We start from the raw sequence: 16,630 nt of genomic DNA, 5'->3' as shown, positions 1-16,630 counted from the left end.
TTGACTGGAGTGAGATGAAATCTCAGTGTAGTTTTAATTTGCATTTCTCTAATTGCTAGTGGTGTTGCACATTTTTTCACATATTTGTTGACCATTCATATTTCTTCTGCAAAGTGTTCAGTTCCTTTGCCCATTTATTGATTGGGTTTTTTTCTCTCTCTCTCTCTCTCTCTCTCTCTCTTTTTTTTTTGGTGTTGATTTTTTTTATATATCCTGGGGGCTTAATGCTCTATATGAGGTGTAGGTAGTAAAGAGTTTCTCTCATTCTGTAGGCTCTCTCTTCGTGTTCTCGATTGTTTCCTATGTTGTGAAGAAGCTTTTTAGTTTGATAAAATCCCATTTATTGATTTTTTAATTTTACTTCTTGTGCTTTAGGAACCTTGTCGGGATAGATTTGGACCTATTTTTTCTTCTAGTAGGGGCAGTGACCCATTGACTTCTTAACCCACCTTAAAACCCATCTCTATGGCTCCCAGAGCCCACTACAGGGTAGACATCAATATGCAATTGCATAATAATAAGAATGAACCAACTTCCATTAGAGGACCTTCCCTGCTTCCCCTCCTGTATCCTTCCTAATTTTGGACGCAACTAGCATTTGAAGCTCTTTCCAAGGCCTTTTGGGGCCTTGTTTGACCTCCCCAGACAGTGACACCATCCTGGGCAGGACCAGGGCTCCCCTTTTCAGTGCGGGACACAAGCCGGGCTGGATAGGCTGCTCACTCATCTCACCTCTCGCATTTTTCCTCCGGGTGGGCGCATTGTTTTGTATGAAAGCACTGAAAATGGCCTAAACTGTCCTGGGAACCAACTACAGAGATTCGGGAGGGTGTTTACCGTCCAACTCCCATCCGGGCGGGTCAGCAGACGTGCCAGCCTGGCAGCCCAGCCCCAGGCAGTCGGCGGAGTGGGCGGGGCCGTCGGGGCCGGGGGGCGGGGCCTGTTGCGGTCAGGTGACCCCGGGCGGGAGGCTGCGGCGGAGGGGCGTCAGAGTAGCTGAGGGGCCGACGCGCAGGCGGGGAGGTGTGGGGCAGTTCGGGCAGTAGGGCAGCAGCCATGGGGGGCTTGAAGGACGAGCTGCTTAAGGCCATCTGGCACGCCTTCACCGCGCTGGACTTGGACCACAGCGGCAAAGTTTCCAAATCCCAGCTCAAGGTGGGCGCCCTCGCCACCTCCGGGGTGGAAGCAGGACCCGGCGGGCGGCCGCGGCTAGGAGGGGCGGGCCGGGTGCGACCGAGAGGCCTCCGCGTGGCGGCGTGGGCCGAGACCGGGATTTGGCTTTTTCTGCTTCCTTTTCGCCTTCGGGGAGAGCCGTCGGGCGGGCGTGTTAGTTCCCATGGGGCTCCCAGTGAGCTGGGTGGGGCGAGTCCGATTCCCTGTTGGGCGAGGGACTCGGAAAGTTCTGGACTCTGAGATGGTGGTGGGTAGGGTCCTTTACACGACTTTCCCAGAGTTTCCACCTTACTTGGCAAAAGGACGGGACTTGCCCAGGGTCGCTGGGCAGGGCCCTCTGCAACCCACAGCTCCACACGGGGCAGTCCTCCAAACGACCAGCTGCACCTGCGCCGCCAGGGCAAGTTCAGGGAGGGGGAAAACCAGAGCCCAGCCTCCACTGGTCGTCTTTGGGAGGCTTGGGCGGTGAGGCAAGCTTTCTAACTTGTGAAGACCTCCCCACCCAGCGTCCTCAGATCTGGAACTAGCCGAGAGGGTGTGTTCTGACCCGCTGGGGGGACTTTGTTCCGGGTGGGGAGTACTGATTCTTTCTGGCATCTTGCAAAAGCTATTGCTTTTGCCTTCGTTTTTGTGGCTGCCAAAGACCTCCTCACTAAGAGTGTAAGGTATACATAAAGGGATACTTGTAAATTGAGTAACCCCAAGCAAGGAAAGTGGCACTCAGCCAGGAGAAATTGGCAGCTTCTTCAAAGTGTAAAATATGGAAACAGACAAGAGGATCCATTCACTGGCATTTTCAAATATACACATTTTGGATCTGAATGAGTAGTTAGCCTGTTCTGAGAATAAATTTCTGAAGATTGGGTTTGCTTTGTATATTTTGTGCAGTGATCAGGAAGTTCTTTTGAGTAGTGGCTTTTTATGCCAGTAGGACTTAGCATTCTCCCTTGTCTTCCTTTTGCCAGCCTCTCTTTTACTCATTCATCGAATCATGGTTTGCAGCTCAAACACATGTTTTTAATTTTATTTTTTAAAAAACATTAGCACACAGTGAAATCGACTTTTTTGGTGTACAGCTCTATATTTTAACACGTGTAAAAATTGAATCCTATCACTATTACAACCAGACTTCATAGTTACATCATTAGTTCTCATGTTGCCCCACCCCCACCCCAACAGCTGGTAACCACTGGTCTGTTTTAGTTGCTATAGTTTTGTCTTTTCTATTGGATCCTACAATATGTAACTTTTGGAATGGGCTTCCTTTAGTCACTTTGTTTTACCTTGTTATCGCTAAGTAACATTCCATTGTATGGATGTACCACTGTTTACCTGTTCACCCTCCAAGATTTGTGTTATTTGCAGTTTTTGGTGATTATGAATAGAGTTGCCTTTTACTTTTTACTGTTTTTACATTTACAACCACTATATTTAAAGTGGATTTGTTTTAGATAGTATGTTGCCGGGTCTTGTTTTTCATCCATTCTGACAACTGTCTTTTAATTGATATATTTAGATTATTTCCACTTAATGTGATTATTGATGTAGGGCTACCATATTGTTATTTGGTTTGTTTTTTCCGTTTCTCTTTACCTTATATTATTGGAGTATATTTTATTATTCCTTTTTAAAAAATATTTTTAGTCATGAATGGACACAATAACTTTTATTTTATTTATTTGTTTTTATGCCGTGCTGAGGATTGAACCTAATGCCTCACACATGCTAGGCACATACTCTACCACTGAGCTACAATACAAATCCAGCCCCTATTATTCCATTTTAATGCTGAGTTTTTAATTAATCTTTGTTTAGTTTTTTTTTGTGGTTGCTGTAGAAGTTAACAACATACTTACCTAAAGTTTCATAATCTATTCAGAATTCATAAAACCACTTTAAGAGGAATATAGGAACTATATCACCATATATTTTGCTTTACACTCTCTGCTTTGTTACAACTGTCATGTTTATTAATTTACATACATTGAAAACCATCAATGTTGTTTTTTTTTGCTTTCTATCAGCATTTCTATTTTAAAGATCTTAAGAGAATAGTTTATTCTTTTTTTCCCAGATCACCCCTCAGGTTTGTAGATATGATTGATAGATGAAGCTTCTGAGATGTTTAGTGATTTGTCCAAAGTCACCGTTTTAAGTAGTTAAGTGTGGAGCCAAGATTTTTACACTTTGGGTCAGTGTTTTCTTTCTTTCTTTTCCAATTTATGACATTAGGGCTGGGGTTGTAGATCAGTGGTAGAACGCTTACCTCATGGAGTTTGGTCCTCAGCACTACATAAAAAGTGAGTAAATAAATAAGAATAAAGGACACAAATGTCCATCTTTGGAAGAAATTCAAGCTGCTGCCAATTGATGACATAAATGTTCTATTATTTTTGTTGTATTGCATTTAAAATTGTCTTTCTTGCTGTTTATAGAAACAGTGCTTAGGGGATTCTTTTTTCCTTTCCTTTTTTGGTACTGGGGATTGAACCCATAGGTGCTTAACCACTGAGCTACATCTCCAACCCTTTTTTTTTAAATATTTATTTTTGAGTTTTAGGTTGACACAATATCTTTATGTGGTGCTGAGGCTCAAACTCAGGGCCTCATGCATACTAGCCGAGTACTCTACCACGGAGCCACAACCCTAGCCCCCATCTCTAGCCCTTTTTAAAAAAATATTTTAATTTTGAGATGGTGTCTCAAATTATGTAGAGCCTTGCTAGATTGCTGAGGCTGGCTTCGAACGTGGCAGTCCTCCTGCCTCAGTCTCCCCGGTCGTCATGCACCACCACACCGGGTCCCAGATGATTTTTTTTTTAAATACATTTATTCTATTTATTCAGTAGTATGTGGTGCTGAGGATCGAACCCAGGGTCTCACATGTGCTAGGCAAGCACTCTACCGCTGAGCTATAGCCCCAGCCCCCCAGGGGATTCTTGACAGCAGGCTTGGGAGGAAGTATAAAAACCCCCCAGTTCACAGCTTTCAATCACAAGGTGTTGTTAACACATCTGTGCAGTTGTATTTTCTGTCTCCCTTGTCTACATAAGAGAATTTGAGATTAATGATTAATTCATTCATGTTCATCTTGCAAATGTTTGTGGAATTGAAAATATTTTAAAATTTGTGTAAGTTTCGCCTCCTCCTCCTGCTCTTCCTCCTCCTTCTGTACTGAGAATTAAACCCAGGGTGCTCTACCATAGAGCTATATCCCCTGTCCTTTTACATTTTTACTTTGAGACAGGGTTTTGCCAAGTTCCTTAGGCTGACTTTGATTTTGAAGTTCCCTTCCTTTAGCCTTCTGAGTATTCTTTAGGTGTTTAACTCTGAAGCTTGATGTTTCATTAACTAGGAGTGGAGTTTTTGCCTTGATTTGTTGATTCATTCATACAATAATCTTTGTGAGTGTTACTGGGGATTGAACCCAGGGGTACTCTACCACTGAACTACATCCCTAGCCCTTTCTTTTTTCATTTTGAGACGGGATCTCCCTAAATAGCCTAAGCTGTCCTTCAACATGCAATCCTCCAGCCTTAGCTTTCTGCATAGCTGGGGTTACAACTTCCAGAATAGCTCTGGATTAATGTCATCAAGCCTGGCATTGTTAACCTAATTTGATTGATAGATGCCAACTCATTATTTTATTGTCATATTGATTTGGTGTTATTATGTTTGGCAGGCTTGGAATACAGAAGGCCACTAAACTTAAGTGATTAAGTTTTTTTACAGTTGTATAGAGATCTTGAAGTAGTTGTCAGTAGGCTAACCGTGGGGAATGAAACCTCTAGAAGCACATTCTGTATTTGCATTTAAATTTGTATTTGTGAATGTTCCTTTCGAGAACAAACTGTATAGGTTGTGTTATTCATTTTGAATGCAACCCTATTATTATATCTGATAACTGAAAGGAGATTGAAAACTACTGAGATTGAAACTTTTTTCAAAAAATATTTATTTTTTAGTTATAATTGGACACAATACCTTTATTTTATTTATTTACCTCACATTATTAGGTAAGCATTGAGCTACATACCCAGTCCCCCAGCCTTTTATATTTTTATTTTGAGATAGGATCTGGCTGAGTTGTCCAGGCTGGCCCTGAACTTAAGATCCTCCTGTGTCAGCCTCCTGAGTAGGTGGGATTGCAAGTGTGTACCACTGCACCCAACTATACATTTTTAATATATTTTTTTTTTTTATGGAGGGACAGATGTTGTTCCTTTTAGGTTATGATATAAGTCTGCAACAGTCATAATGGGAATAGGTATAGGTTATATTATTTGAAGTAGAGGCAATAATTATTTTTTCTGCTCTTTAAAAATTATCTTCATATTATTTAGTACTTCAGTGATATTGCTGAGAGTAAATCTCCAATGTTACTTAGAAATACATGTAATTCCATGAAGATAGAATAATGAAAGTTATTATTTAAACAAATATATATTTAAAAGGAACTTTTTGAACAGTTCATATATACACATGGTTTAAAATTCAAAACATTCAAAAGGGCATTTACAAAAATGGAAAGTAAGTTTCTCCTAATCCTTAGCCACACTAGTCCCTGCCCTTTGGGGGTAAATATTATTTTCATTTTCTTATATTCCTTCCAGAGATCACAATGTGCCTTAAAGTTAATTCTCTTATAGTTAGTGTTTTCATCTTAAATATGGCAAACTCTAGTGATATTTTTGCAACTTATAACTTTACTTTGCAATTGTGGTTGGAATGTGAATTACATGTCAGGGCTGGAAGTGTCTTGAAATAAACTTATTGGCTCTGCATTTTTATCCTGGTTTTAGAAACAGCTTTTTAAAAAAAATTGTACCTTTCTGGTGTTAAAAGGCTTACAACTAGTGAGGATCTAAATGGAAACAATTTTTAGAGGAACAATGTGGGTAGTTTGAGGCTTTATTATTTTCTTTTAAGTTTTTTTAGTTGTAGACAAACACAATACCTTTATTTTATTTATTTGTCTTTATGTGGTGCTGAGGATCGAACCCAGGGCCTCACACATGCAAGGCAAATGGGCTACCAACTGAGCTACAACCCCAGCCCTATATTATTTTCTTAATGATAGTTTTTCAATAAAATCTTTTTCTTTTTTTTTTTTTTTTTTGACAGAATGCCTTCACTGTTATTTATTTATTTATTTTTGTTTGGTTTTGTTTTTTAATGTGGTGCTAAGGAACAAACCCAGTGCTTCACACATGTTAAGCAAGCACTCTGCCACTAAGCCACAGCTCCAGCCCCTCAGCTAAATTGGTTTTTTAAATATTTTTTTTTTAGTTGTTGTTCGACCTTTATTTACTTATATGCAGTGCTGAGAATTGAACTCAGTGCCTCACACATGCTAGGCAAGTGCTCTTCCAATGAGCCATAACTCCAACCCTCAATTAAATCTTTTTTATTCATTATCTTATAATTGGTTTGCATATATTTGAATAATATCTTGTATTCTGTTCCCATGGTGGCATTTTGCCTTAAAAGTTTTAACTTTGCTAGTTACAAAAGTAATTGAGTGAGGCCAGTAGTCAGCTAAAAATATAAGGGAAGTAAATTGTAAAAAGGGCTTTTATTGTGTGGAACACAATGTACAAAGACATGGTTAATTCTTATGAATTTGGCATGTACATTTTTTTCTCTAATCTTTTGTGTTATGTTTCTGTTAACCCCTGTGGTAAAAGTTGTTTCTGTTTAGGAATAAGAAAATCTTCTTTAAAAAATGGGTTAGACAAGTGTGGTGGCACATGATTGTAATTCTAGTGACTTGGGAGACTGAGGCAGGAGGATTGCAAGGTGAAGGGCAGCCTGGGCAAATTTAGTGATACCCTGTCTTAAAATAAAAAGGGTTAGGAGGCTGGGGATGTAGCCCAGTGGTGAAGTGTCCCTGAGTTCAACTCCAGCACTCAAACAAAAAATGGGGTCAGGGGATCAGAGTGATGAGTAAACTAATAAAATCTTTGTAAATATTTTTCACATTTCACCCAAAGTATGCAGCCCATCAGGCATTTAAAAATCTTAAAAATGGTGATATTTCTGTTTTCTGTTTCTTGCTAGCTAGAAGCTTTTCAGTGAGATAACTTGGAAAATTTTGGGTTTATTTTGGAAATATATGTAAATTTGTGTCTTATTAAAGATAACATGTAGACCATGAAGCACTTTTTTTGGTGTTGGCCCTTTATCTCTCTCTCTCTCTTTTTTTTGGTACCAGGAATTGAACTCAGGGGCACTTAACCACTGAGCCACATCCCAGTCCTATTTTGAATTTTATTTAGAGACAAGGTCTCACTGAGTTGCTTAGTGCCTCACTTTTTGTAGAGGCTGGCTTTGAACTTGCAATAATCCTGTCTCAGCCTCCTGAGTCTCTGGGATTACAGGTCTTCGCCTTCATGCCTGGCTGGCCCTTCATCTTAATAGCTAAAGCATTTCTTCTTTCTTTCTTGCTTTCTTTTCTTTTCTTTCCATCCCAAGTCCTTTTTTATTTTTTGAGACAGGATCTTGCTAAGATGCTTAGGGGCTTGCTAAATTGCTGAGGCTGGTCTTGAAATTTTTTTTTTAGTTGTTGTTGGACCTTTATTTACTTACAGTCTCCCCTGAGCCTCTGGGATTACAGATGTGTGCCACTGTGTCCGGTTAGCCAGTGCATTTCTGATCTTATGATCCAGATCTCTAAACTTCTCTGATTCCCTCTTTGTATTTCCTTTGGGTTTGACCATAGTCAGAGGTACAGGTAATGGACCTAGAGATGGGAGAGAGAGGCTTTGGGTGGCTTTTTCCCACTTGCTGCATTTGCCATCGCTAATTATGTATTTCTCATTCCCTCCTAGTGTTATGGATTTACAGGACCTTTCTGCCATCAGTGATAATTAGCAGATCAAAACTCAACAGAGAACTTCTATTTGTCTTCTCACTCCCTCTTTTGCATGTCAGTGTTCCCTCCCTTCCCACAGCTTGAGCATAGGGTAGCCCTTTGCCTCAGCTTCCTTTACCTTCCCCAAGGCTGCATTTCATAAGATAAAGGACTTTCTTCTCTACCTTCTGCCTTATTTTCTTCTTCTCTTCTCACATCCAAGTTCTTATTTTTTTATTTTTATTTTTTTTGAAACAGGGACTTGTTATGTTGCCCAGGTTTTCCTGGGCTCTATCCGTCCTCTTGCCTCCTGTCTCAGCCTCCTGAATAGCTAGGATTATAGACGTGTGCCACAGTTTTGCATTCCTCTTTTTACTCCTAATCTTTGTGTACTTGAAACTGCATTTCTCAGCAATTGAGGGAAAAGTGTTTCAGAGGAAATCTGCATATACTTGAATTTCATTTAAGGGGATATTGTGATTAAGAAGTAGATTTCTGTAATATTAAAAAAACTATTTTTTTTTCATCTTTAGTCTTTTCTATGCCTTGTGCACTCTTTGATTCTTTAAGAAAAATTAGTTTTACAGTATGTAATTTGGACCAGAAGAGTGGTATGTATGAGCATGGTGTACCAGCCAGAAGTGACACTCGTTGTTATAAAAGTTGCTCTGGGCATAGGGACAATGCTGAGTGATATTACACTTCACTGAAAAGGCAGCTTTGGGAGGAGGGGACACTATCTGCTTTCCAGGAAGCATATCCCCATCTTCTTTCTGTTGATAGGGTAATGGATTCTCAGCCAGATAGCTGGAGATTACACTGGAGTTGAGAGCTGGAGCTGCTGGGTAGCTGACTCAGGTCTCATTGATGATGTGAGAAATGCTGTTTGGTAACAGGACAATAGACTGTTAATAGATTGGATTAGATTGGAATTCTGAGGTCCTTTACCTGGGTGACTTTGGGAAACTTTCTTTCTTGTATTTTAATATTAAGTGCTCTGGTGTGTACCTATCATACCATCTTACTAAGGAGGCCAAGGCAGGAGGATTGCAAATTCAAGGGCAGCCTGGGCAATTTAGTGAGACCCTGTCTCAAAATTGAAAAAATAAATAACGAAGGGATGGGATGTAGCTTAGTGGTAGAGTGCTCCTGGGTTCAATTGTTCAATCTCCAGTACCACCACCAAAAAAGCTTATCTATTAAATGGGATTGGTAAGACATACAGAAGTTCTCCTCTTATCCTTGGTTCTGAACTGTGGTCCAAAAATATCAAATGGAAGATTCCAGAAATAATTCATAAGGTTTATATTTATTTAATTATTTTTAATACTGGGGATTGAACCAAGGGGCACTTAACCACTGAACCACATCCCCAGCCCTTTAAAAATTTCTTAATTTTTTTTAATATTTATTTTTTAGTTTTTTTAGGTGGACACAATATCTTTATTTTTTATTTTTATGTGGTGCTGAGGATTGAACCCAGTGCCCTGCGCATGCGAGGTGAGCGCGCTACCGCTTGAGCCACATCCCCAGCCCAAAAAAATTTCTTAAATTTTAGTAAAAATTTTTAATTTTAATTTTGCTAAATTGCTTATGGCCTCGCTAAGTTGCTGGGACTGGCTTTGAACTTGTGATTTTCCTACCTCAACTTCCTCAGTCTTCTGAGACGCTAAGATTACAGGCATGTGCCATCACACACAGCCATAAATTTTAAATAACTCTTATTATAGTATGTTGTTAAAATGCCTAATTTATTTTAAATTTTATAATAGGTATTTTTTTTAAGGAAAAGATACATACAGGGTTTGGTACCATCCGCGGTTTCAGTCATTCTCTTGGGGGAGTCTTGGAACATATCCCAGTGGATAAGGTGGGGGCCATATGTATAACAGTGGATAAGCTTGCATGGATAGAATGCACAACTTTAATGTGTGACAACAGAAATTATATTTACTTATTTCTTACCAAAATTGATGTTGAAGAAAATTGATCCATGAAATAGCGTATGAATTTGAAGATGTTTATCACTCTGTTAGTCACTCTGGGAAGGAAAAAATGTGCAGCAGTATCTTTTACAGAAAGCTCCCTCAGTAGAGAGAGAAGTTGTCATTGGCTGGGGCTGTATTAGATCCAGAAAGAGGGAAAACTAAAAAAAGGAGGTACAAGACTAAGAGATTTTATAGTTTTATTGTTAAGGGAATGGTGATACTAAAGTTGGAATCAGGGAGGCATACCTGTTTTGGGGAAAAAAGTGAGTTATCCTTTGGTTTTGGATGTGAGACAGATTTAGAATGGAAATCTCTAGTATTGGTTAGTGATGTAAACCAGTGCTTGTTTCAGAGGTCAAGATCAGAAAGAGATAGGAGAGTCATTAGAATGCAGATGACTTAAAGTTTTCAGAATAAAAAAACCCTTTCTAAGAAGAAAGAAAGAATTCAGATCTGAAAACTAGGTTTCAGGAAATGTTCACAGATTGGGAAGCGGAAAGGAGTAGGATGTAATCCCTTAAAGGCATCTTTGAAGAATTTTTTGTTGTTGTTAACATGGCATCTTTGAAGAACATCATAGCATCAAAAATATCTTAAGAGGATGGACATGGTGGCACACACCTGTAATCCCAGAAGATTGGGAGGATGAGGCAGTAGGATTGCAAGTTCAAAGCCACCTTCAGCAATTTAGCGAGACCCTGTCTCAAAATAAAGAATAAAAAATAAAAAGGGCTGGCGATGTGGCTCAGGAGTTAAGCACCCTTGGGTTCAATTCCTGGTACTTAAAAAAAAAAAAAAAAAAAAAAAGTCCAAGAGGACTGGGTGAACTAGACTACCAAGTGCCAGAAACCTGGGAGAATGACTTGGCTAGAAGGTGTGTGTCCCAGCTTGGCTTCTCTAGGAAATGGATGCTGAGACAGTGTTAGGAGTAAAAAAATGTCATTGGGGAAGAAACTCCTGTGGATATGTGAGAATAAGCAGGATTGGGAAAAGCAGCTGTCAAACCATACTACAGTTCTTGGCAATACCAGGAGCTGTGGTGCAGGCTGCCTGTTAGGGGAGTACCATGTTGGGGATTAGTGATGCTCAACTGTTGGCTGCGGACTCTGAAGGTAGCTCAAGGCTGTCATCTATCTATCATTTTAGCTGGGCAGCAATTCCTTTCCTTTCTTTCTTTCTTTTTAAATTTTTTAAAAAGATAATCTATTTGTTAATATTTGACACAAATTCAATTAAAAACAACAAAAACTACTGGTCAAACAAAACAAATCTGCAGGCTCAGTTTTATAGCTTGTCTTAGGCAAGTGGGTCATTTTCAGCTTCTTTTCTGAAAGTTAATTTTCATTTAGTTATATATTTAGATGTGAGTAAGGTATTTTTCCAATTTTTTAAAAGTGCTTAAGTTAAACTAGAGGGAGAATGTATTGGAGATGAATCATTTTAGAGCAATGATTGCTACTTATGGTGGAAGCAGTTATGCTAGATTGTTGGGGGAAGGCCAAAAATAAAATTATTTCCTCACAGAAAATATGTTCAAGACTGTCTTAGGGTCACTGTCCCATAGATGGAAATGTATTGTGGTTTCTCTGTCCAAAAGGATAGCCACTAGCTGCGTGTGAATGTTGAGTACTTGAAATGTGGCTAGTATAATGAATCAATTTTTTTTTTTCGTATTTGGGAATTCCCTCTCTCTCTTTTTCTCTCTCTCTCTTTTTTTTTTTTTTAGAGCTTTATGGATATACATGGTAGTTGGGTTCATCCCAGTAAATTCATATGTGCATGGAAATTGATTTCAGATAATGATTCCCTTCCCCTTGATTTCTAGAGTGATTTGAGTATTGAAGCTCTTATCCTTTTTTTAATATATATTTTTTTAGTTGTAGTTGGACACAATGCCTTTATTTTATTTATTTATTTTTATGTGGTGCTGAGGATTGAACCCAGGGCCTCACACGTGCTAAACGAGCGCTCTACTGCTGAGCCACAACCCCCACCCAGAGCTTTTATCCTTTTTTGTTTATGTATCTTTTTGGGGGTAGGTACTGGGGATTGAATTTAGGGGTGCTTAACCACTGAGCTACACCCTTAGCCCCCTTTTATTTTTTTGAGACAGGGTCTTGCTAAGTTGCCTAGGGTCTCTCTAAGTTGTTGAGGCTGGTCTTGAACTTGTGATCCTCCTGCCTCAGCTCCCCAAATTACTGGGATTATAGGCATGTGCCACTGTGCTGGAACCTGTATCTTTCTTAAAAAGAAACTAAAATTTTTATGTGATTAAATTTACCAGTATTTTCTGTTCAGTTCTGAAGAGGACAAGTTGATGGTGTCTGAAATGATTTAATTAAAGTGATTCACTGGTGGCATATGCCTGTAATCCCAGTGGCTTGGGAAGCTAAGGCAAGAGGATCTTGAGTTCACAGCCAGCCTCAGCAAAAGAGAGGTGCTAAGCAACTCACTGAGACCCTGTCTCTAAATAAAATACAAAATGGGGCTGGAGATGTGGCTCGGTGGTCGAGTACCCATGAGTTCAATCCCCAGTACCAAAAAAAAAAAAAAAAAAGTTTGGTTAGAATGTAATCCAGTTCAGTGGCATATACTCCATGGACAACAACACAACAGATGGTTTTGGATGAGATACCCTACCTTAATCTGTCTGTAAGTATCATGTTTCTACTGAGTCCTCCTTAAACCCATGCTCTATGTTCTTTAGGATACAGAAGAAAAAGAGTAGGTAGAGTTTCTTTCCTCACCAAACTGCATTTAGGTATTTGAGATACCACTAGTGTAAGAAACAGAATTAAATGCTGAGTTTATTGGGCCAGGTGGGTTAGTGAAGTTTTCCTTGAGGTTATGAGAATCACCTAATCCTGAAGGATATGACTAGGCAGAAGGGCATCACTGTGGAGCAGACAGAGTTCTAGTCCCTGGCCCTGGTCTTTTTTATCTGTGAGGTAAGGAGAAAGAACTGATTTAGCATTTATTGAAAGCCTTAAGGATACTGTACAGGATGCTAGGGGCTGTGAGCATGCAACAATGGCTTAGTCTTAGGGATTTGACTCTCACGTGTGGAAGTACAACACAAGACGTACAGATGGCTTGGGAAACACAGTAGGGAGAGACCCTTTTGGTTTTGAGTGGTGAAGGATTCAGAGTGAGAAGGCATGTATGTGAGGCAGAAATGGAGCCCTTGCTCAGGACCCAGCAGAGGAAGTGGCATGGTACAGGGTTTGCTTGGGGTTTAATGAGGAAGCTTGTTTGACTAGATTTGTACTGTTGGTGCAGAGGGGAAGGAAAAACTGAAGGATAGAAAGGTAAAGGGAGCTGGCATGTGGATTGACTTAAACATGAAGCTCAGATACTTTCTTAGCGTCTACTTCTATAGGCTTTTGATGACTTTAGTCGAGGAGATAACATGATGTAAGCAGCACTTGAAGATTTATTTGTTAATTGTCTAGGGTGATAATTGATTAACATTCAGGGATTGAGATAGGGCAGTGTAACAGTGACTTTGAGATTTTTGAGGATGAGTAGAGTAAATGTAATTTAAGAGGAAGCAAGCAAAATGTAAGCAGTGACAAGCAGGACTAAAGGATGTTGTCAGGAAGGTGGGAAATGACTCCATGTGGAAAGGGGTAGGACTTCTAGTAGACAATGCTCCTACTGCTGGGCATAGCAGTGGTAGGAAATTGGTCATTCTGGCTCATTGTTAGGAATAATTTTTTGGTAATTTGCCATTAGCTTCAAATTTTGTAAATCTAGAGGACTTTTTGTATTTTAAAAAAAGATTGTCCGTTATGAATTGTAAACATAATTCTACAGAATTGTGTTAGTTCAGATAAGTGTGTTGGAATAGAGATCCCCACACCCATTTTTTCAGTGTTAAATCTTGCCCATTACACACATCCTGTACAGGGAAACAATGTGACTGGGGGGCACATTTCAAAGAACCTTTTAAAATCTCGACATCTTTGGGAGGTAGGAGGGTGAACATTAAGCTCATGTGTGTTAAAACACTATTTAGTCATATACTATCCTTGATTTCATTTTCATGAGAGCAGGGCAAAATGCTTAAAAAGGGTAAATGGCAAACCACTGAACAACAGCAGACCACAGTAGGAGGGCTCATGCAGCCAGTTAGTCATCTCTTGTCAGCGGAGGCCCTGCAAGGGCAACACTAGACTGCCATTGAAAGAATGGGAGAGATGAGTTTCTGGCGTGGATATGGATCTTTATTGTGTAACAATAGTTTATTCTTCAAATCAGGGGAATGAGCAAAATTGCTTAGAAATCATGTGGGTGCTGGAAGAATGGCCTTTGGAAGAACAGGCATTTAAAGTGGGAAAAGTTCAGCTTTTTAAAGAAACTTGCAAACACCCTGATTACAGTGATTTAGTGTCAGTCCTTTTACAAATTAAGAACTCATAGTCCTCTTTCTTTCTGATTGCTTTTGTCTTGATCTGTTTTTCTGGCTTCCTCATTTGGGGAAAGGGCTATTGCCAGAGGCTGGTGTTGGGAGTCAAGGGCTCCCAGAGAAAAAAATGGTGTGGTATTCTATAGATTTTTAGGCGTGAGTAGTTCTTTTTTTTTTTTTTTTTTTTTGGCTGGGTGGGGTGGGGGTGGTTTACTGGGGATTGAACTCAGGGGCACTGGACCACGGAGCCACATTCCTAGCCCCATTTTGTATTTTATTTAGAGACAGGGTCTCACTGAGTTGCTTAGCACCTTGCTTTTGCTGAGTCTGGCTTTGAAATCATGATCCTTCTGCCTCAGCCTCCCAAGAGGCATGCACTACCTTGCCCAATGTGCGTGTAGTTCTTTAACACAGGATTTAACTTGGCTCTGCTGAAGAGTACCAGTCATCTTTTTGGGTGCTGGGAAAGCAACGGATGGAACTGGGGTAGCCCCAGCCCCTCCAGCAATTTGGACATAATGTGCTTGTCTATTCAGAGTCATGTTTGTGTGGGTTGGGGCTGTTTTTCCAGAGAACTAAGGTAGCACAGCATGGAAAGGATACCAGAGTGAGAAAATTGCATCTAATCCCAGTTTTACAACTCATAAACTCTGATGGTGTGAGTCTACTCTAAAAAGCACAGGTTGCAGGTATAAGCTTATGGAACTTATTCATTTAAATTCTGGCCATCAAAATTTTGGTTTCTTTGTACTTTTTTTTTTTTTTAATTTAAAAAACCTGAGATTCTGTCTAGGCTTATAAATATCTGGTAAAAAGTTTTAAAGATAACACACTAATTTTGTTTCTCTTTTTATCTCATTCAATTTGTTATTTTGTTTAAAGACTACTTCCTTTTTCTAGGCCTACTGATAAAAGCTATAACAAAGCTGGACTACTCATCTTAATTATAGTGCTCTGCATTTCTCCTGAATTGAGTTTGGGTTGACAGTTAAAGGTTGAGCTTTTTTTCCTCCAAATTTTGGACATAGCCCAACTCCTCATTTTATAGTGAGCATATAGAGCATATGTGGTGGTCCATAGTTGTGCCAGGACAGGATTTCAGGTCTTTTCCTCTAGGGTGCTTGTTACTATATGTGCTGCCTCCCCACAGATTGCAAGTAAATGTGATTAAGAAAATTATAACTGAATTCAGCCATCCTTGTATTTAGCAAGAATACTGTTTAATTGCCCAGTGCTGAAGTCTAGAGTTCAAATTTGAATCTTCTTTAGTGGGATCATTGAATCAAATTAATCACCTCCAGCTACAGAGAGCCTTGCTATTGACTTTGGAGAACTGAAAGCATTACATTCCTTATTACTAGAGAGTGTGGATTAGGGATTGTAAAACCTAAGTTCTGATCTCAGCTCTGCTCATTAACTGTAGTCAAGAAAAATATATTTAACTCTTCGAGCTAGTACTCTCTATTTAAGAGAACTGTGACAACATGGCATCCAAGGGTCCTGCCAGGACTTTAGTTGGCGCATCTGTGAAGCCCAAAGGCAGAGGACAGGGTAATTGTGGAGAAATTGTTGTTTTCTTTTTGTTTCCTGAGAACTTTGCCTTAAACAACTACTTTTCTCATTTTATCCCCCTTTCTGGTCAGTTGCCTCTATTCCTGTCCAAAAGCTATCCTTACAGCCCTAGATTACATCTCTCTTCTATTTCTCTCAAACTCATGTGTTGCCCTTAGATCTCACTTATCCATTAATTATGGCACATTGTTGTGGATTATGCCTTCCTTTTATACTTTGTCTTTAGGGAGTAAGTTATTGTAGAAGAATAGACTGTGAAGATACATAGATTTGGCTATGTGATCCTTGGCAGGCTGATTAAAAATATATATGTTCAGTTTTTTAAAAATCTATTTATTTTTAGTACTGCGAATGAACCCAGAGGCATTTAACCACTGAGCCAAATCCCCAGCCCAAATTGTTCTGAGAGAGGGTCTGTCTAAATTACTTAGGGCCTTGCTAAATTGTTGAGGCTGACTTTGAACTTGAGATCCTGCTGCTTCAGCCTCCTGAGCATCTGGGATTACAGGTATGCACCACTGTACCTGGTTAGTTTTTTTTTTTTTTTAAAACAGGTAGTACTTTTTTGGAGGTGGGGGGCTATGCTGGAGATTAGGTCAGGGTCTTGTTCATGCTGAACACTGGACTATACCCCCA

At 39.7% G+C, this 16,630-nt stretch overlaps 1 protein-coding gene across 1 annotated transcript in view; it reads left to right on the top strand.

Moving 5' to 3' along the window:
• The first annotated feature begins 986 nt into the window (after nucleotides 1–986).
• Swap70 (switching B cell complex subunit SWAP70) overlaps nucleotides 987–16,630 on the top strand; it is a 69,039-nt gene continuing 53,395 nt past the window's right edge. Inside the window, exon 1 of the mRNA XM_027942383.2 lies at nucleotides 987–1,155. Within this exon, the coding sequence (XP_027798184.1) occupies nucleotides 1,057–1,155 (99 nt within the window). The 5' untranslated portion in view covers nucleotides 987–1,056. The remainder of the gene's footprint in view (nucleotides 1,156–16,630) is intronic.

Source organism: Marmota flaviventris, chromosome 9 (assembly GCF_047511675.1).
Source record: "Marmota flaviventris isolate mMarFla1 chromosome 9, mMarFla1.hap1, whole genome shotgun sequence".
In the NCBI taxonomy this organism is placed as follows: Eukaryota; Metazoa; Chordata; class Mammalia; order Rodentia; family Sciuridae; genus Marmota; species Marmota flaviventris.
This window is presented reverse-complemented; position numbering and strand designations above follow the sequence as displayed.